The following is a 23,242-nucleotide window of genomic DNA, read 5'->3' as shown; positions in this document are numbered from 1 at the left end:
GGTAATGAGAAATAAAGAAAATTGCATACTTTTATGACTCTATCATTTTGGGCTACTCAACTCTAAACTGGAATGCCACAAAAACAACCTCTCTGTAAGCCCAGAGGGGAAAAAAAAGAAAGTAAGTAAAGGGGAAATTCAGATTAGTCACAAAGAAGTTCCCCGCCTGCCTGCAAGAGACATAGCATATAAAGCTGAGGCTGCCCCTTTAACCACTCATTTTCTTTAACTTTGATTCTGAGATTATCTACTGGCTAGTTTGCTTGATCATTTTTTTTTCCTTTCCCTTGGAAGAGGTCACCATTTACTGACTCAGGGTTCCCCTTCATCCTTTCATTTTTCCTTTGGTTGGAGTTAGAAAATGGAAGGGGGTCAACCATTGCAGACAAGAAGTGAGAACCTGCCAAAGCAGAGCTCCATTGTTAATAAACTATTGCTGGTGTCTTCTGTGATCCAATGGATAGTATTGCTTGCATGCTTGATCTACATTTGGAGGACTTCTGAGGTAAGACTTCTTACTCACCTTTTCCCCCCCTTTCTTTTTTTCTTTTCTTTTTTTTTTCTTTTAAACCTTGTAAAGCTCAGCTAAAAAAGGGATAACCGAGAACAATCCAAAGGCCAAGGCTGAAAGTTTTTCTTCCTAAAATATTAATCTCAGGCTATTTCCTTTTTTCCTTCTTTCTTCCTTTGGTAGTTGTAAGGCTAGGGAGTAGTTTGGAAGCCTCGAAACCCCTAAGACATATTTAGTTTATGGGTGTGTTTGATTTTCTTTGTCTTTGTTTTTTTTCCCTGCCAAATCTTCAACTGTGGTGCTACTCTCTATATTTGGATTTTTATTCTTTTTTAGTAACATGTCTAATAAGAGTTTTAACAACAGGGATAACAGAAACCTTAGAAGGCATGATGTTTTCCTCCTCTCCCACAAAAAGCACAAGGTATAAATAGAAAAATTAAGGGAATCCTAACCTGAAATCTTTTTGGTTGCTATAATTACAAAATGACTAATATTTGTATATACATATCCACTATAAAGCTTTTAAATGAATAATCCAAATAAAAACCCACCTTTACCAGTGATGGGTGGAAAATATCAATTAAATCACTGTTTTCTATTGTACTTTGTCCATTATGTGATGCAGAATGAATGGGCAGCTGATACATCTTTCTTTGTTTCTTCTGTTTCTTTTTCTACTTCTTCTTTATTCACTTCCTCCTTTTTTCTCCTTCTCTTCCTTTCCTCTTTCTCCTTCTCTTATCCTGTTTTCCATATCCTCTTTCTTTCCCCCCTTTTCCCCCCTCTTCCTTCTTTTTCTCTTCTCCCTTCTTCTTTTTTCTTCCCTTCTTCTTTCTCCTCTTCCTTTTCCTCCTCTTTCCATTCCCCTCCTCCTTCTATCCCCCTTTTCCTTCTCCTTCTTTTTCTTTTTCTTCTTCCTTTCCTTTCTCCTTCTCCTCAAATTTCTTTTCCTTCCCTTCCCTATTATCTGATGAAGAATTTATATTATTTCCTCTATTATGTTTGCTTTCTCTTTCCTAGAGTACCATTGTCCTCTTCTCTTCCCTAATGACTCTCTTTTCCTAGGGAACACTGTTCTTAGAACCAGAGAACTCCTATTGGCTCAGCCAAATGAAATATATCAATTCAGATCAATGGCTAATTTTGGAGAGTATCTACTTTCCTTAAGTGACTTTTTATTTAGATTGTTGGGACTGATGAGCCCCTTCTTGGCACAGAGTCAACAAAGGAAGAAACTACTTTCCTGAGGTGTACCTCAAAGCTGGGCCATCTGAGCTGTGCCAGAACGAGAAGAAGGTGGTAGTAGTTGAGGGGTACAACTCCAGAATATGCCTGGGCCTTACTCTACCCACAGGAAATGGAGGTATAAGAGCAGTGGGGACTTAGGAGAAAGTGTGGTTTCTTCTGGACCACAAAAAGATGTTTGCTTGTGCAATTATATGAGGAGAGCTAAAAGGTCCAACAGTTTTATATTTCCAGATCTTCAAGGCAAAACACTTCTCCTTCCTCCTATCTACATTTACATAGATTCATTTAAGTAAACTTGAAAGTAGGGAAGAGTAGGAGAGAGGGGAAGGAAAGTGAGTAAGAAAAGATTTATGGGAAGATAGTCATGACATATACCACAATTCAACTTCTCTGAGAAGAAAATAAACATGACAACCAGAAATAGCACAGCAGAGTATTTTCATCATATTCTGTAAACTGTCAACACTTCATCAAATAACCACAAGGACACATGCTTCTTTACTATGGTGCAGTGATGTAAGATAGCCTACAGATAGTTGATTCAATGTCTTTCTGTCTTGTTGCATTGAGGGAGTATCCTGGAATGTGTGTAGGAAATAGTAATTATGCATGAATCATGGTCTAAGCAACTGTCTACAATTAAAGTTATCAATAACCAGGCAGATGCTAAAGTTAGTGAGGGGAAGAATGGTTATTAGGTACAAAATGATTAAGCAAGAAGAATTTATTATGTCCCCGCTATGCATGTGCCAGATACTAATGCTAAATATTGGGAATACAAAAACAAAAGAGGAATAATTCTTGCCTTCAGAGAGGATTGATACCTAAATTCCTAAGTGCTCACAATTATAATAATAATGATAATCATGTATATATAATAGCTATTATTTCTTTTTTAAATTATAATAGTTTTTATTTACCAGATATATATACATGGGTAATTTTACAACATTGAGCACTGCCAAACCTTTTGTTCTAATTTTTCCCCTCCTTGCCCCCCCCCCCCAGATGGCAGGTTGACCAATACATGTTACATATGTTAAAGTATAAATTAAATACAATATATATATACATATATATACATATATATGTATATACATGTACAAACAATTGTTTTGCTGTACAAAAAGAATCAGACCTTGAAATAGTGCACATTTAGCCTGTGAAGGAAATCCAAAATGCAGGCGGACAAAATTAGAGGGATTGGGAATTCTATGTAGTGGTTCATAGTCATCTCCTAGAGTTCTTTTGCTGGGTGTAGCTGGTTCAGTTCATTACTGAATAGCTATTATTTCTATAGATCTTCTAGTTATCAAGCCCTATGCTAAGCATTTTACAAATATTACCTCATTTAATTCTCATAACCACTCTGGGAAATAGGTGCAATTATAAATTCCATTTTATGGTTGAGGAAACTGAGGAAGGTAGGGGTAAATTGACTTGCCTAAGGTCACACAGCTAGGAAATATCAAGATATCTGTGAAGTGAGTCTTCTTCACTCCAGGGTAAATGCTTTACCCACTGTGCTGCCCTGATGCTCTGAAAAGAAGTCAGAGGCACGAGTGACAGACTTGGAATTAGGAGATTTGGGTTTAAATCCTAAACCTGCTACTTTGTAACCATGTGACATTTGTTTAACAAACATTTATTGAATGCCTATTAAGGACAAGGAGATTTGTTAGGCTCTGGTCAAGGAATAATGTTCTGTAGGCTTCAATATCCTTATCTGGAAATCAATATAAGAATATTTAAAGGTACCTACTTCAAAGGGTTGTTGGGAGAAAAGTGGTTTGTAAGTGATCTATTACGCAGAAAAGAGAGGTAATGGATGCCAGTGAGACTGAGTATGCTCAATGGATTTTGGGCAGGGCTGTGAGCATACTATGACATTTGGGGGCATTGTTGCTTTGGGGATCCTCTCTGGATACTCCAACTGGGAGACTCCCTTGTCCTACTCATTAGTTTTTCAGTTCTATTAAGCTATGAGATCTCAGATATATGACCTTACCTCTTCAGTAATAGTAGGATAGAAATTAACACATGGACATTATTTCAGATAGGCTTATCTGAATAATAAATCTAAATCTGAATCTGAATAATAAAGATGAAGCCACATATCCTGAGTGCTCTTAGCATTTGTCCAAACTATTAAATATTTTGTGTTGTATTGAGGTTTTAACCTACATTATTCAATGGAAAGACTGCTTTTGTGCTGGAAAAGTGTGATTCTAGTTTATTTTAATAGATCACTTTCTGGTTCAAAGTGCTTTCCATACAAAGCATGGATCTTTATAGCAAACCAGTGAGGTAGCTGGCAATTAGTATTCCCACTTTACAAATGAGAAAACTGAATGTCAGTGAGATGAAGTGACTCATTCATGTTCATATAGTCAGAAGTGTTTGAAGCATATCTACTTTCCTTCCTTCCTTCCTTCCTTCCTTCCTTCCTTCCTTCCTTCCTTCCTTCCTTCCTTCCTTCCTTCCTTCCTTCCTTCCTTCCTTCCTTCCTTCCTTCCTTCCTTCCTTCCTTCCTTCCTTCCTCCCTCCCTCCCTTCCTTCCTCCTCTCCTTTCTCCTTCCCTTCTTCCCTTCCTCTCTTCCTTTCTCCTTCCCTCTCTGCTTTCCAAGTTCTTGTAAGGAATATACAATTACTTTATTTTTAAAAAATGCAAAAGGTGTAATTTTAAATTTAAGTAATTTCTATGTCAGAATCCTGTCCCTGCCTGTGCATGTTCCCAGATAAGTCACTGACTGTTTCATAGAACAAAGAATTTCAGGATGACAAATTTAGACTGTGAGTTAATCCAAAGTAGCACCAGAGGACACCACTGTTATAATATATTCTCAATTTACCACTTGCTATGTTATGTTTTATTTCATGGAAACCTTCAATGAGGAAACTACTTACTGAGATTTAAGTGCTTAGGAAAATTTACTTTCTCAGAATTTAAAACAGGTCTCAATGAGTGTCCCCTGGGAAATGGCTTGTTTCTCTATGTAATTAAGCATGTCGTTGCTTTCAAAGAACTTCTTAACAGGAAATGGGCAGGACCCAAATCAAGTTAGCTTTCTGTCCCAGGTTCTGAGATTGCTACTCAAAATCTCTACCTTCTAACAATTATTTCATTCTCTTTCCTATTTCCAGCTTCAGGGACTGTCTGTCTTCTGGTCCATTCTCAGTAGATTCTGCTGAATAGCTAGAACAGAAAAAGGTAGAAGGAAATAAAGGTCCTGATGGAGTGAAGTTCATGTCTCTGCACATACCTTTAATGGTATCCATTTTCATGGCAATTTAAGTTTTATAAAACAAACTCCTTATAACAATCCCGATATATCAGTAGTTCAGGGTTTTGTTTTGCTTTTTTACATTTTTTACAGATGAGGAAACTGAGGCTGAATGGTGGAGTAGTTTGTCTTAACTAGTAATTTCTGGAGGCAGTTTTTTAATCTGCCTCTCTGGACTACAGATCCATAGCTCTTTTCTAAGACCCCATACTATTTTTTAGTGGGGAAAAAACCTTTGGTAAAAGATGTCTTGTATATCTAGCCATTCACTAGGAATAGAGGAGATCTTTTCCTCTGTGAAATTCAGACAACTTTTATCACTTCCATTATAAGCATGCTTTACTTCTTGGGAAGGAGAAAAGAAGATAAAGGAGAACTCATTGATGTCAGAATATTGACCCAAAGGAGTCTCTTAAGATTAATGGAAGCAGATACAATTAGCTGACATAGTGGGTAGAACACCAGCCCTGGAGACAGGAAGACCTGAATTCAAATTGGATTTCAGATGTTTACTAGCTATGTTATCCTGGGCAAGTCACTTAACTCTGATTGCCACCAAAAAAAAAAAAAAAAAAAAAAAAAAAAAAAATTTGATGGGAACAAGTGCTAATTAACCCTGTTTGACCAGAGGGGGAAAAAAAGGAGCTCTTAAAGCTTGGTTTTATAACTCTTTGAATGAACATTTATAGTGTAATATTTTGTATAATTCATCCATAAAATAGAGATAACACTGCCTATGCTACCCATCTCATAAGTCTGTTGGGAAGTAAGCTATTTATAAACCTTAAAGAGATATTAGGAAAGTTGTTAGGATTCTTAATGGTTTTTGTGCTTATGTTCTGTACGAGATGAGGCAAGACCATGTCTAATTTACAATTAAGTCTTTCCCTCATGACTAGCATTGAGTTCTGCACACAGACGATGTTAAATGAATGTTTGTTGAAAGACATGACTTTACCTCACCCACGAGGAAAACTCAGGGCTTTCTGGATTGATTCAAAGCCCCATGTAAATTTAAGATCTGGCTCATGCAAGATCATAACTAGATTTAATGATAGCCAATACTTGTTTGTTCCAAAATAGTGGACCTCCTAACAAACTCTGAATTCTTGTACTAGTGAAGTCAATCTTTTCTTTGGTAAACTACCTTGCAGTAAAAAAAAGCCCTAAACCACATGTCTGATCTCAGGAAACAGGTAAAAAAAATCAGCCTTTTCCTCATGAGCTGTGAATGACTTCTCTATAAATTGAAGGTCAACTAATGACTTCATAGAACACTAGTATGAAGAAGGTTCTGAGATCATAGTTCACCTCATTTATTTTAGAGATGGGGAAATGAGGGAAAATGTGGCCTGTTTAAATCATAGAGTTACAGTTGGTTGAGGGGTAGAACTCCTGTCTCTCTTCCTTACCAGTGTTCTGATTCCAGACTCCCATCCTGAAATAGCCTTAAGGTTAATAGACATCTTTTTTCTACTTAAGAGTCTGGTGGCATGTGGAGCAAAAGAAAAAGTGAAATAGACTCTGTGAAGGTAGTAAGGGTGACAGGCTACCTGTGTTATTCTTTGGCTGTACTTGTTGAGGTCTGGAGACATTAAAAAAGAATTTCCTCAGCCCATTCTTAATATATTACAGTTAATTCTCATATGACAAATTACTAAATGGGACAGAAAATTAAATTAGTCACAAGGAAAGCATTAAGAGGAGGCAGATGGTTAAGCACCTTTTTTTTTTTACAGTATGAGAAATATTCTGAACATAGATAGTTTTGGGGATTTTTGTATCTTTTTCTCTTCAAATGTGGTTGAATAAGTTATTCTTTTTTTTTTTTTTTAAGCTTTCCAGAGACAGAACTTGACCTAGAGTTTAAAGCTCTAGCCTTAGGGTCAGAAAGACTTCCATGTAAGTCTGGTTTCTGACACCTACTGACAGTACATACTCCTGGACAAATTGCTCAAATACTCAGTGCTCTAGGCCAACTCTCTAGTTTAAGATAATAAATTACAGGGCAACACTTGCCCTAAGGGAAGACAGATCAAACTCCTGGTTACCCTCTTGACCAGCTTGTCCCCTCTAGCTCTGATGGAGTCAGCCCAGGAGTTTGAACCCAAGAGCCCATGAAATAAACACTACTTTATGTCCACTATCATAGCTCAGCAAAGGATTGGCTTGTACAGATTGCTACCCAGCAACTTCCTCATTAGGTGACACAGCCCTCACCTTCTTAGCAGCCACAGCTATGAAAGACCCAGAACAGAAAGTTCCTGCTACCACAATCCTACACTATCAAATTATGGTAACACCAAAGACTTGATTAATTTTTTTAAATTAATGGATATGAGATTGTGGACCACTAGGTGGAGCAGTTGAACTTGAAACAAAAACTAACATTCAAATACTGCCTTTAATTCTTAGGAAGTGATCCCAGCCAAGCAACTTAATGCCTTGGTGCCAATTTCCCCATCGGTAAAATGGATATACTAATGCTAATACTACTAATTAATAATACTATTCTCAGGGCAGTTGTGAGGATCTGATGAGTTAATATTTGGAAAGATCTTTGTAAACCTATACATGATTTTTCAATGTTAGTTAACTGTTGGGGAAGTGCGTTGTCATTTGCTTTTCAGTAATAATACCTCAAAGAATTGGGGCCTTTCCATCTGCCTTGCAGCAGCAACCTCCTTTGTGTGATTCTCCCCAATTAGAATGTGAGCTCCTTGAGAATAGGGACAATTTTGCTTTTCTGTCCAAGGTGATAGAGAAAGCAAATAATGAGGGGCAAGATTTTAACCCACTTCATACTGAATTCAAGTCCAATGTGCTATGTAGCCAACATTGGTTCTCTGGGAAGGACTCTATTCAAATTCACCAGATGAATGGATATTCTCGAGTGTTTTGTGCATAGAAATGTCTTAATAAATATTATTTATTTATATATTGGTAAAGAGAATTTCCTCATTGGGAGTTTGTTATGTCAATTAGTCACAAGTCAAGAAAGAAAGAAAGAAAGAAAGAAAGAAAGAAAGAAAGAAAGAAAGAAAGAAAGAAAGAAAGAAAGAAAGAAAGAAAGAAAGAAAGAAAGAAAGAAAGAAAGAAAGAAAGAAAGAAAGAAAGAAAGAAAGAAAGAAAGAAAGAAAGAAAGAAAGAAAAAAGAAAGAAAGAAAGAGAAAAAGAAAGAAAGAAAAATAGGGAAGAAGGAAGGAAGAAAGAAAGAAAAAGAAAGAGGAAGGAAGGAAGGAAGGTATCTTCATTGTTGTTCATATTTTTTTGGAAGAGGATTAGTGACAGTATAAGTCTTGTCTTGACTTGCCTTAAGTGAAGCAGAGTTACACAAAATCACCTACCTCACTTTCTCTTCCTGAGTCATCAAAAGCCAGTGGCAATACAAAAGCCAAAAAGACTGGTGGTGGCCTAGGATGAAGTGGATGACCTAGTCATCTTCAATGCCTGACCAAGTTCTAAGCACTCCACAGCACCTGCTTTAGTGGACTAGTTGGAACAAATTGTTCTCCTCCACCTCTACTTTTACAGAGATAATTGTGAGGACTGATAGTGAGATTTTATGTATCCCATTAAAATAGTTATTAAAGCTTAAACTTCACTGAGTCTTTTGGCACACAATAAATATATATACACAGAAAAATGGTTTGAGTCGTAGGAAAATACTGTAAAAATACATGAAACTCCTATAAACAGGAGCCCCATTTCCTAATTAATTAAAATGACTTTTTATAGTTTTTCAAAATTTGCCAAATTCTTTACATCCATTGTCTATTTTGAGCCTCCTATAACTCTATAACACAAGTACTATCACCTGTAACTTTATAATCATTCAATAAGCAAGTTTTTATTGAGCACCTACTACATGCTAGACAATTATTAAGAACTGAGGATACAAAGATGAAACAGTTCCTGCCCTCAAGGAGATTATAAGCATACTGGGAGAGACAAAAAAAACATATACAAAAGGTGAACAAAATAAAGATGCAAGGGGAGAGACAAAGAGAAGCAAGAAAAGTTTCATGAGGAAGAAGGTTGACTTGAGATGAATCCTTTTTTTAATGTGTTTTTTAAAAATTATTCATTTTGGATGTAAATATTAAAAAAGACAATAAAGGACATTTCCTTGTACACAGCACAACATAAAAGAGGATTCAGTGTAAAACAATGAATTTTAACTTTATACAATTTACTTAAAAATAGCTATGTAATAAATACTATGCATCATTTTCAAAGCTACCCTGCTTTTCTATGTTTCTTCCAATTTTTTTTATTCTCTGCTGTGTACTTTTAATGATTTTTTTATCTCCCTCCCCATCCTACCCTAGAGAAGGCTATCACTATATATATATATATATATATATATATATATATATATATATATATATATATAATCTATGCTATCCATACTTCTCTTTAACAGTTCTTTCCCTGGATGTAGATAACATCATCTTTCATAGGTCCTTTGTGATTAGTCTGAGTATTTATAATAAACAAAATGACTTAACTATTGAAAGTTGTTCTTAGAACAATATAGTATTACTTTGTATTGAGATGATTCTTCTTTTTAAATTTTAATTTTTTTTCCTGAGGCAATCAGGGTTAAGTGACTTGTCCAGGATCACACAGCCAGGAAATGTTAAGTTTCTGAAGGTTAGATTTGAACTCAGGTCCTTCTGACTTCAGGTCTGATGCTTTATCCACTATACCAACTAGCTACTTCTATTGAGATGATTCTTAAAGAAAACTAGGGATACCAAAAGGAAAAACTGATAAGGGAATGAATTCTAATCACTGGTGACAACCTGTGCAGAGACCTAGATATGGGAAAGAATATGCCATGTGTGAAGAACAGTAAATTCCTTTTGCTGGATTGAGGATGAGGAGTCATATGTAATAAGACTGGAAGGCTTGCTTGGGCTTAGGTTATGAAGGATTTCAAAAGCCAAACAATTGAGTTTCTAGTTGATCACCATCTCCATTTCATACATGAGCTACTGAAATTGGACCAGAGTTCTAGTTCTTTACTGATGGGAATAGCTCAAAATCCAGCTTCCAGCATTTGTTTTTTCTTTTAGACCGCCTCTGAAGGTTTTTAGATGCTGTTTTCTGTTTCAATCCATGAAAATTTGGGGGTAGTAGGTGTGGGTTAGTAACAGAACAGGTACATCATAGCTCCTTTCTCCACTGTAATGCGCTTTAATGAAAGGACACTGGTCTCTAGACTTGAGAATATGTCACTTACTAGACAAAAGATCTTTGCCAAAGTTAATCTTTCTGTGTCTTAGTCTACTAATCTGAATATTGGGGAAAATTAATCTGTAGGATCTGAATTATAGGGTTATTGTCAGCATCAAGGAAAATAATTACTACAAAATGGTTTTTTAAATCTAAAAGCCCAATATAAATGTTAGATATTAGTATTACAACTGAGTGAATCTAACATGGATTTAAATCAGTTTTACACAAATCTAGATGAAATGATTAAAAACAGAAGAAGAAACATTAATTCACAAATTTTGTCAATTATGCAAAAGTCACATAAACCTATTAAATCTGACAACTTGGGTTGATATAAATAGGATTGAGAAAGGAGACTTTTGATAGTTCTGTGAGAGACAATAAAGGGGAGCACTTTCTAGGCATTTGGACATATTTCTGAGAATTTGGAGGAATTGTATGCAAAATTATAACTTAGCATATTAGTTGTTATGATAATTTGCAATTCAGTAGTAAATGATGACTCTTGGACTCCTGAGGGAAAGTGTACCTTTTACCCCATTCTTGCCTTCACTCAGTGGTAAAGGTTTGTGGGGAGGAAGAGAACCACAATTACAACATAAAATATGTTTTTCACAGAGCAGTGTTTTGTTTCTTATCATGTCATTAAGGTAACTGGGGAGAATGTAGTAATTGTCTTCTTTAATTTAAACTCGAAGGTTAAGAATATGCCTCAAAATTCCCTTCTTAACCTTAGGACATACTTTATGCATTGTCAAATGAGACAATGGATGTAGAGAATTTTGCAAACTTAGAAAAAGTCATTTTTAATTAATTAGAAACTGGGGCTCCTGTTTATAAGAATTGCTTGTATTTTTACAGTATTTGCCTACTATTCAAAGCATTTTTCTGTATATATGTATTTATTGTGTCCAAAAGACTCAGTGAAGTTTAAGCTTATTAATATAGAATAATAATGTCTGTTACATCTAGACAGTTCTTTAAACTTTCCAAATCCACTCCAGACCATCTTTTAGTGGGTACAGAGATCCCTAAATCTGTTGCCCATATGAAGTTATGTTTTCAAAACCATGTTTTTGTGCTTTTAAATGATATTTCATTCAAGGCTCAAGAGGTGCCTTCTAGCTCGTGTATAAGATGCAAACCCTTTGAAGACAGTTTTCCTTGTTTTAGCACTTTGAATCCTAGCACCTCAAACAACACATTGCATATGGCCTGTGCTTAAGAAATTGGAATTATTTGCTGATATTTGCCAGAGAAAGTTTGCGTTTAACTTATCCATATTCTTTTCAGTTGTGTTGATGTTTCCATGCCTTCTGAGTTTTTGTTTCACCAATATGTTCTAAGTAAATATTGGCTCTTCTTAGTCCATACAGAATTGCATATGGGTACCCTCTCTGCAACTCTGGCCCATAAAAGTTGCCTGGCGCCTCTGAGAATTTTGCCTCAAATCACAAGCCTTTATGTGAGGGCCACAAGAGTCCAAAATGACTCAACAACAATGGGATTCTGATGAAATCAACTAATTCAACTAAAACCACATGTGTATTGAGAAAATAGCTTGGAATTGTGTGTGGCTTGGAATTGTTTGTGATATGAAATAATTTGGGGAAAAGTAGTTTTTTCTCATTTTTCAGAAATAACCAGAAGCTATGAATATAATGATGAATATTCATTCTTAAAGCCAGAATAGAGATAAGAAATTGAATCCATCTCCATGAAGAAACCAAGGCACAGATCTCCTAAGGTCATATAGCTAGTTTGTCAATGAGATGGATTAGTAGCCCAGATGTAAGCCTTCCACTGTATTATTTTACTTCTGAGTCAAGTAGCTAATATGTAATGTTAAAGTAATATTCATGAAAGGTAATGAAACCTTTAACTTTATGGAGATGACCTATGCTCAGATGGTGGGTAGAGGAACAACAGTAGTCACTTCCTTCCAATTACACACCCACACACAAAATCATAGAACCTCAGATTTGGAGTCTGAGATCCAATCTATCCAATTCAACTCAAATGTGAGCAAGACCTGTTTGTATATTCCCAATGGGTAATCATTCAGCTTTTGATTGATGGACTCATTTGAAAGAGAAATTCCTGCCTCCCAAGGCATTCCATTCCACTGAATGCAAATATCGACATCTTTTATGATTTGCTCCTAGTTCTGCTTTTGTATTCTAGCAGAGTAAGTGAATTCCTCTTCAGGATCACAGTCCTACACACACTTGAAAGAAATATCATATCAATCAATCAACATTTAGTTAGTACCTACTATGTGACAGACATCATGCTAAGTACTGGGAATACAAAAGAGTCAAAAGATAATCCCTGTCCTCAAGGAGCTTACATTTCAATGAGGGGAAATAACATGTAAGGAAATATACACAAAACAAGCTGTAAACAGAATAAGAAATAATTAAAATAGAGAAGGCACTGGAATTAAGAAGGATTGGGGAAGATTTCCTATAGAAGGTGGGATTTTAGATGAGAATTAGAGGAAGTCATGGAGATCAGTAGGCAGAGTGGAGGAGAAAGAATATACCAGGCCTAGGGGGTAGCCGGAGAGAGCTGAAAGAAGGAACATCTTGTTTGCGGAAGCCAACATTCTTGGACCAACAAGTAGAAGATTGGGTTATAAAGGGCTTTCGATGGCAACCAGAGAATTTCATATTGCTTCTGGAGGTAATAGATAGTCATCTATGTCCCATCTTCATAGTTCTTTCAAGACCCTTGTATGCTGTGATTTCAAGATCCTTTAACATTCTGATGTCTTGTGAATGCTATCCAGATTATTAATATCCTTCCTAACTCTGGTGCCCAGAACAAACAATATTCTAGGAAAAGTCTGACCACAGTGGAGGGCAGTAAGGCTATTTTGAACACTTAAGTGAGATCTAAGATCTACTTTGGGCCCATATTACAATATTGAATCATATAGCTTAAAATATCTTAAAATCTCCAGATCTGTCTAGTCATACTACCCCTTACATTCTGTACTTCTTATCTTAATTTCTTTCTTTTTTAAATTCAAAGTGTACAAGTCACCATTTATTCCTATAAAATTTTGTCGGTTTTAGTCCAATAATTCATAACCTGTCATTCAATGTATTAGCTTCTGATTTTTTTTTGTGTGTCCAAATGATACTTTAATCTAAATGATTGAAAAACAATTTGAACAGCGAATTGTTCAATGCCTTGAACTAGCGGCATAGGCCTCTCTCTAAATGATCCTTAAAATGATCCTTTCATAACTACTCTTTGGGTCTAGTTGTTCAAATTCAAAATCTACCTTACTACCATTTAGCCCATGTCTTTGCATTCCCCCCCAAAAAGAATCATGCAAAAATTTGCTGAATGCTTTGCTTAAATCTAGTTATATTATTGTCTTTAGCATTATTTTGAGAGACAATCTAGGAACTCCATAAAAAAAGGAAGCGAGATTGATCTTGAATGACTTGTTTTTGATGAAGTCATTCTCACTCTTAGGTAGGCTTCCTTCTCTAGGTGTTTGTTTACCATCCCTTTAATTATACATTTGAGAATATTGCCAATGAACAAAATGTAAACATGTGCCTTTATTATGAAGGTGCCAATCTTTTCCTTTTTCTAAAGATCCAAATATTTGTCTTTCTGAAATGCAGTTTTTTAAAAGTCTGACAAGATGAGACAATTTTCCTAATTTGCTTTATTTTAAAGTTAGAATAACATCCATTTTTCTATGATGGGGAGGAAGGCAAACAAAGGGACATAGTTATAGTGCACATTATTTAGTATTTCTGAGTGCCCACCCCCTAGCAATGTGGACTTGAGCTAACTCTTAGGACAGGATTAGAAATTATGATTGTATTACTGTCCTGTTTTGATTGGAGTTGACACAACTTGTGTTTCCACTTTAAAAAGAAGTGAGAGATTTCTCTTTGATTGGGTATTCCCCCACTGAAATCTCATGTTTCAGAAGCCTTCAGTTACTGTGGGGTGGAGGCGGGGACATGGCTTCCTGCAGCTCACTCTCTAGGTTATGAAAACAAATCTCTCCCCTAATGCCAAAATCAACTATGTGAAAGAGCTGTCAATTTTGCAGAAATGACAAGTTCTCACCTACTATCTTGTTCTTCTGTTCTCTAGTCCCTTTTCCCTAATTCTTTTTCCTTCTTATAGTCGAGTACTTTCTCAAATGCCAAGGACTAATTTTTTTCTTCAGGTAGCAGATAAAGGAAACGCTTACATGCTAGGAGTGTCTGAACAGCACATACAATTATACATAATGTTGAGGAACTCAAAGGAACTGTAAGGGGTATATAATCTAATCTTCTGCTGGATGTAAAAATCTTCAATGAAACATTTTGATGGATCAGTGATTTCATCTGTGGGACTACTCCCTTCACCAAAACAGAATGTGAATCTCCCTTCCACCCCACATTCTCATCATGTGTAATTTAATGCATATTTTCCTGTAATTATAATGTTTCATTCATACCGATTATTGTGCTATAGGAAGAGAAACTGGACCCATGATTTCATTGGCATAAGGATGCTTGGTTGCTGGCCTTCATTCTCAAGAAGGACCAAAATGATATCACTATGTTAGAGTCTAATTACAGTGTGTCTGACTGTAGCTGATCAGAACAGTATGAGCTTAGAAAGGTCCCTATAAACACATGGGGTGGATTCTCTAACTTTGTGCATCGTCCAGTTCTTTTGAGCTGATTCAATTCTGCTTTGCTCATGGAACATTAGGCTGCATGGTCCATGCCAGTGTCTCTCATATGTTAAATCAATTCTAAAGTCCTTAAGAGAAACCTTGGAAGTGTCTTTGTATCACTTTTTCTGACCACCTTGGGAGTACTTGCCTTGGGTGAGTTGTTCATAAAGTAAACTTTTTGGCAAGCATACCTTTGGCATTCAAACAATGGGCCCAGCCCAACAGGGTTACACTTTCTGCAACTGCTTGGCAAAGTTCAAGCAAGGACCTCAGTGCCTGGTATCTTATCCTGCCAGCTTGTTACAGCAGCAACTTGCTAGTGGCTGCTGGGTGTTCCAGAGCCACCTGCTAGTGGCTGCTGGGTATCTACTTCTGACCAGCAGAATAGATCTCTTCATGTGAGAAGATGATAAGGATACAAGGAGACTGAGAGGCAATTGCATTCTCTGACCTCTCTCCTCTTCCCTCTTGCCTCTGATTTATTTTATTTCCAATTCATAAGCAACATCTGAGGCAGCAAAGGCTAATTTGCAATCCTTCAAGTGTATGATTCACAGCTGTTTGGGTTTTCAGAGAACCAGCCCGCCCCTTAATGGTACACTCCTCTTTAACCCTTTACAGGCTTTCTGGCTTTCACACTTAGCTGTGGTCCTTAACACCAGGTGATTTTCAGAATCTTCCTAAGACAATTCATACAGAAGTGATTCAGTTTCCTGGCATGAGGAGGATGAGATCTTTTTCTAGCAACAATTTACCTAGTTGAGTAAATGATATGAATATCTTAATTGCCATTTTATGGACAAGAGAACTGAAAGTCAGAGAAGTTATGACTTTCACAGGCACATGGCTAGTAAGTGACATAGTTGGTATTAGAATTCAGGACTTTTACCCAGATATACAGGGCTCTTTTTATCCCATCACTTGGACAAGTGATCATCCATCCTCCTCTTAAACATTTGTACTAATAATTTGGATCCAGCTATCCTTTAAGTCATCCTATGCCATTGTTAAATAGCTTTAGGCATTACCATTATTTTTTTTTAAGTGAATTTCTATTAATTGGTCTAGCTTCTGCCTTCTAGGGATATACATAATAAGTCCAATCTCACTTTTACATGACACATTATAAAATACTTAAATATTTGTACTATGTACCTATTCAAATCTTTCGGCTCTACACCCCAAATTCCTTCAACTCTTCCTAATAATTTATTAGGCACTTTGCATTTTGCAGAACTGGGTATCTATTATCTTAATTGTGCCTCACAGTTGTTCCAGGTATTTTTAATCCTATCTTGCAGATAAGGAAACAGACTTTGAGAGAGTAAATTATTTTTTCCCCTTGACAATTAGTTCAGTTTCAGCATTTGATATCTGGAAGTCCAAAAACTGAGCCACTCTGGTATTCTCAATTGAATCAAAATTATCTTATAGCTTTAGGCTCAGGTTATTTGGAATTGAATGACCTTGTTTTTTTGGGGGGGAGCCTTGAGGTACGATATAGAAGCAGCCAAAGATGTATTTCCTGATATCACATCACAATTCACTAAGAGCTTTTTCTGAATTGAATGATAAATGTTTATTTTGATGATATGTTAAGAGGTTGACATGATCTCCTGACATCATCTAGTTTGTCAATGGTCAACAGTCATATAGTTCCCCAAAAGATTATATTCCTACTCACACATGATAGTAAATATAAGTTGCAAATATTTATGTGGCTATGATTTGAGTTTGATCATTTAAATCTTTAAATGATCAAACATTCTTGCATCATCTGGAAATCAAAAGTTGCCACTGATATTACCATGGCCTGGTAGTAAAGTTTGAGTTCTCAGGGCCTGATGGATTTATCTTTTTAAACTAGGGATGACTTTTTAAATAACATAAATAGAAGAACACATGGAGATATGTGTTTTTAGCAGTGGTGATGGTGAGGGAGGAGGAACATTAGGAGGGAGGAGGAACATTAGGAGAGAGGAGAAACTCTTCTCCAACTTGTAATAATAATGGACACATCCATTACATTGTCTGAGTCATATAAGGTTAAAAGACTTATTCAGGATCACATACTTAGAAATCCCTGAAGATTCAGTTTAAACCTAGGTCTTGTAGAACTGAAATCAAGCTCTCTACTTAATATATTACAAAAAGTTCTTTCTGCCACATTGTGGGAAAAGAACAAGATAAAAGACAATGATATAGTTATTGGTGGAATTGATAATAAACTTTTGGGAGCCTTATAGGAAAAACAGAATGGCCTTAACTACTAATGAATATAGCAAGGAGGATATAGGACACAAATAGGGAATTGAAATAGACTGGCCTAAAGCTGGACTCTGGAAAATGATTTGAAGTCAGAGAACATTGATTTGAGCTCTAGTTCTGTTATGACTTATGTGATTTTGAGCAAGACTCTATAAAATGAGAGGTTTGGCTTAGAAAATCATTAAGATCATTTCCATCTCTGAGTCCTTGAGACATATAGTAAAGTATTGGATTTGAAGTTAGAAAGGTGTTGCTTAACAAGCTATCTCTGATGTGTCTTACTCAATGCCTGGATAGGTCACTTACATCTCGAGCCTCAGTTCCCCTCTTCAGTAATTTAAGGACAGTAAAAATTATGGTACATGCTTCCCAGAGTTATTGTGATAGTCAATTTACAAAATTCAAGTAAAGTAGTTTGTAAACTTCAAAGAGCTATATAAATGTCATCCATCTAATGAAATTTGGGTTCCAAGAAATGGGTTGACTTAAGTCTTGGTTTGAACTTGTTGTTTCTTTGGGAATTTCATATTCAGTATTTGTAAGACAGAACTCACCTTTCCAAAACCCACACTCTCTAACTGCACCACTGTTATGGAGGGTACCGCCATCCTACTGATGACCCAGATTTGTATCCTGGGTCATCCTGAACATCTCACTCATTCATACTCACCTCCTGTGTGTAATACACTGTGAAATCTCATCCTTTCTACCATCATGGTATCCCTATTGTAGAGATCCTCTCTCTCTTCTTTTCTCCTCTCCTCTCCTTCTGTAGCCATATAAATTCATTGAAGATTAGGATTGCTTACATTTTATCTTTGTAATCCCAATATTTAACACAGTGCCTGGTCAATAGATACTTATTGATTGATTATTTGATTTATTTCCACCTCTTTATTAAATGTGATTTGTGGATTTTATTGGCATTTGTTTTTCTAAAAAAAAAGTCTCTTTCTTTTTAGCCTCCGAAGTCAAAGAATGAGAGTGTTAAAGTACATCTTTTGGGTAAGTATTGCACAAGATTAAAGAATCCCCAAATTACCAGTAGAATATAAATTTTCAAACATGTTTTTGTTTCTTAATTCCTTCCAACATAGAAGTTTGAGCACAATAAAAAGGATGATCATAGGAACTGTGTACTTCTTTCATTTTAGACAGTGGGAGCAAATTTATATATTTATTGGAACATACAAGTTGGGATGGACTGTAGGTACCAGGCATGCAAGAAATTCAGCAATGGGGACGTCCGAATTTAAATGCAATATGAGTCCCAGAGGCACTCTTTGCTCTATTATTTTTGCCCTATACAGCTCTTCTGGCCCTGTAAGGAAGAAGAATGAGCTAATTTTGACCAGAAAGGTAGAATATAAATACCATCCTCCTTTCTTTTGACCCTGTCCCCTAGTCTCAGCTCAGAATATGGCTGAAGTTACTGTGCTATTGCCAGCACCTCTTCTATTCTTTTTCAGCCACTCAGAATAGTGTCGGGGCCTTTTATGGCCTCTGAAGTTTGCAGGACTGTAGCATCAGGTGAAAAACTGCTCATCCTCACTACTCTATAACATTAAGTCACTGGTAACCCTTTCACATGGGTCAGGGCTTATGATTTCAATTGTGTGAAGGACTCCAGTATGGAAACCATTCCCACAGATGCTGGTTGATAACTGTTTTAGGGCAGGAGTTTTTAACCTATTAGCATCTCAGACCTTTTGGGCAGTCTTATGAAGCCCATGAGCCTTTTTTTTTTTTTTTTTAAAGAATAATGTTTTTCAATATATAAAATAGAACACTTATAGTGGGGGAACTCTGGATAAGGTTTATTGAAACTTAGTTATCAGCATATTAAAAAGTTCACAGATCCCAGGTTAAGAACCCGGGCTACCTAGGATACTGAGAGATCAAATGATTTATTAATAGATATACAGCCTTTATGTAATAAGAGGCAGGGCTTAACTGGATCCAGATTTTCTTGATTTCAAGGCCATTCCTTTGTATACTATGTTATGCTGCCTAAAAATATGTATGTTTGTGAGTTAATTTATATACATATATATGTGTGTGTGTGAATGTATATGTGTGTGTGTGTATGTATACATGGACCGGAGGCAAGGCACTTAACCCTGTTTGCCTCAGTTTCTCATCTGTAAAATAAGATGGAAAAGAAAATAGCAAATCACTCTAGCATCTTTGCTAAGAAATCCTCAAATTGGGCCATGGAGATTTGGAAGAAATGACTGCATAAAAATAGCAACAAGTTGTATATATGTGTGTATACACATTTATTTTTAAGTCGAATCATAATAGCAATTTCTTTTCTACCTCCTAAGTTAAAAACAGCAACACCACTAGAAAACATGTATGTATTTGCATGTATACATACACACAAACATGTACCAAAAAAGTATCACATTTATATACTTAGTATAGCATGCAATAACAATACATACATATTTCCGTTTTTACACACACATACACATACACATAGCTATATATATATCTATATAGATCTATATAGATCTATATATCTATATATCTATGGCTAAAGTCCCATCATGGCATGGTGTACAAGTCACCTTGATTCCTTTAAGTCTATGTCAGAGAAGAAAGAATGGTGGGCCCTACCTTGTAGGAAGGTTTTGAGCATATGCATGTTGATGGATTCTACGTCTGTTATTGGAAGACAAGTCCAACTATGCTTAAGGAGGTTCAATCCCAGAGTATTGGCTCTCCCAGGGAATTGTTTTTTGATTACAGTGACATATATAATATTTTCTAAAGAATTTGAAATTTGTGATGTTTTGCTGGAAGTAATGTTTTTTTTAATTCAATTAAATGAAATCTTTTTATTAAAGAATTCATACCTCTTTTATTAAAAATATTGATATTCACTGTATAGATATGCATAGACAACCATATGTACATGTGTATGTGTACATAGAGATGTATTCCTTCTCCTGGGCCTTATCTTAGGAATTAACAAAAAAAATGAAATTGGCAATCTTCCCCCTCCAAATTCAAAATGGAATTCTAATTCCATTCTAATTTGTCCTAATCAATATGGTTATTATATCTTCATGGTAACATAAACACTGACCTATAGCATATATGTTTTCTAAAAAAGAGACCTCAACAACAAACAAAAAGTGTCTAGTCTAGCAAAAGTCCATGGGACCCATTGCCTTCTTTCCATTTTATGTACTCAGGTCAGGCCTAATTTTTACAGCTGACACTGCTATTCTCAAGATATAAGTTATAATATTCCTATATGAAACAGCACAATTTAGACTTATGGACTTGGATTCAGCTCTGGTGGGTTCAGATCATACCTCAGATACATTTAAAGCCATGTAATCCCATCTTGAACATCTCTTGACTGTGTAACACTGGACAAGCCACTTATAAGTTTCCTGCACTTCAGTTTTCTCATCTGTACTATGAGGTGTTTGAGTTAGATGACTTCTATGGCTTTGCCCAGCTTTATAATCAATAATGAGAGGCAGCTAATGCTCTAAAGTAAACAGGATTTTTCTGTTTATAACCTTGAACATTCTCTTTCCTTTATTTTTGCTAGATTATGATGATAAGAATGGCTTTACCTTACAATCTTCTGGTCATTTTGGATCCATTGAGGTGCAAAACAACTCCCTCAAGATCAGATGTGATGGTTTTTACCTGTTAAGTTTGAAGGGCTTCTTCTCCCAAACTCCTAATATCGACTTTCATTATCGGAATGATAGTTTTCACTTTTTCTCAAATGTTTTCTCCAAACAATATGTCAACTCTGTTGCTGTGGTCTACTTAAGATATGGAGACTCGATCTACCAGAGAGTGGTACCCCAAAATATGTCCTCGACAAAACTTTGGTTCCATAAAGGTGAAATAAGCCTCATTCAATTGACTAATGATAACTTCTGTGGCAAATGAAGAATTGAGATGAAGAGATCCAAGTCTACCATCACCACCAAAAACCAACTGGGATTGGACAGAAAGACTTATTCTACCATGGATATGATGGAGCCATAGTTCCAACCAAGTGCATATCTTGGGCAATGACCAGATGCTCAATTTTTTTCTCAGGGGTACAGTGGAAATCTACTTGATGTATTACTTGATTTCTGGGCAATCTGCATGCCATTTATGTTGGGAGTATTGGCGATCTGCTTTAAATGGGAAAAAATAAATTGTGGGAAACCATCAGGTTTTGATGAGGATGGTCATATAAGGAACACTATTTTTTCCTTTAGCTTCTTGTCCTTCTATACTCCTTGTCCCCTCTTTTCTACACACATCCTTATTACATATTTTGCTTCATACTTTGTGTGTAGATATAAACCTGATGCATAAATATGGCTCTGACTGTGGTGCTATGACACATTCTTAGCAATGCAAAGAAAATAATAGAAAGAGAAATTTCTAAAGTGGAAAAATAATCTTGTAAAGACTGTCTACTCAGGGTGAGGTGGGGTGAGTGATGCTGATGGTTAAAGATGACAAGAAGTGAAGCAGTTATTTTGGGAAGAGGAACAAATGATCTATAATATGGAGGAAGAATAATATACATATACCCTTCTTCCCACATGTAGTCAGTAAGTCAACTAGCATTTATTAAGCACCTATTCTATACTAAGTGAGGCAGGTAGATGGTACAGTGGATAAAATGTTGATTCTGGAGACAGGAAGACCGCTCCCTCAGTTCAAAGCTGATTTTAGACACTTACTATGTGATCCTGGGAAAATTACTTAACTCTGTTTCTCTCAGTATCCTTATCTATGAAATAAGCTGGAGAAGGATATGGCAAATCACACAGCATCTTTGCCAAGAAAACCCACAATGGAGTCATAAAGAGTCAGTTATGATTAAAAAAAGATTGAATAACAGCTGTACTCAGGCACATAGACATACTTTTATTTATGTCCAGTTACCTTTACTCCTGAACCCTTGTTGTCACTGCCATGATTGTGTTTCAGGAATAATATAAGCATGTTGACAAATGCATCTTGGTGCCAGCAGGTAACAAATACAAATCATCCATGAGAAGGAATACATCTCTCTTTCTGGAAAGACCTTAAGACTTTCACTATGTCATGGACAATGCACGGTTGGTAACAGGAAGAAGCAGAGACATTTGTGCTTAGCTGATTTCATTCCTCATGTGATGGGAATTAATTTGATACAGCTGATATATGCCTAGTTAACTTGAAGTGGTCAAACTTTATTTATTTAAAATTGCTTTGAGTTGTTCAGTATCATAAAACTTCTAAATGCTAAAATAAAATTTTATTTTTAACCATTTTGATGAAACTCTTTCTAAAACACATCTTGTTCTTTGAAGTATTGATTAATCATAGTTGGTAATTATTTTCTTAATTGTTTCATGCAATAGAAAAAGTATAAGATTTGAAACTAGAGATCCCGAATTACAATCCTACCCTTGCTACTTACTACTTATGTGAGTTGAAGCAAGTATCACACCTCTCTGGGCCTTGGTTTCTTCCTATGTAGATAAGGGGGGTTGAACTAAACAACCTCTATATCGCTTTCTAGCTCTAATTCTGTGATCTTCATATATAGATTTGTTGAAGAAAAGAAGAATCAAGGAGTTCTTAAAACTATCTTCATGTATCTTCAAGTGCAAAACACAGAGTAGATATATTCTGCTTCTTTTTATTATTATTAATTAGTAAGTAATAGCCAAATTAAATATTTGGCCCTAAAATGAAGAACCAGGAGAACTGTGTGAAAGGCAAATTTAGATGAGAGCTGTCCAAATTGTTTCCTTAGAGGAGAGGCAGGCTCCTCTGTCCTTGGATCTTAAAGTAGGAATTAAATGACTACTTTATGGGATGGGTCATAGTGGGGATCCCTTTGCTGTGTGAGTTGAGTTAAATGGATACCTCAGGCTTCTCTGATTCATGACCCCATGATTCAATGTCCTCATTATGAACATCAAATGGGTGTAATACTATAATGCCCTCACA

The 23,242-nt window shown here is 36.0% G+C and overlaps 1 protein-coding gene across 1 annotated transcript; it reads left to right on the top strand.

Annotated features, from left to right (window-relative positions):
- Window positions 1–257: 257 nt before the first annotated feature.
- On the top strand, window positions 258–22,554 carry TNFSF4 (TNF superfamily member 4). Its single transcript, XM_074264634.1, has 3 exons — window positions 258–505; window positions 18,226–18,268; window positions 20,835–22,554. Exons 1-3 carry the CDS (start codon window positions 362–364, stop codon window positions 21,185–21,187), a joined length of 540 nt encoding a protein of 179 aa, XP_074120735.1. The 5' UTR covers window positions 258–361; the 3' UTR covers window positions 21,188–22,554.
- Window positions 22,555–23,242: the final 688 nt, after the last annotated feature.

This window comes from Sminthopsis crassicaudata, chromosome 4 (assembly GCF_048593235.1).
Source record: "Sminthopsis crassicaudata isolate SCR6 chromosome 4, ASM4859323v1, whole genome shotgun sequence".
Classification (NCBI taxonomy): Eukaryota; Metazoa; Chordata; class Mammalia; order Dasyuromorphia; family Dasyuridae; genus Sminthopsis; species Sminthopsis crassicaudata.
This window is presented reverse-complemented; position numbering and strand designations above follow the sequence as displayed.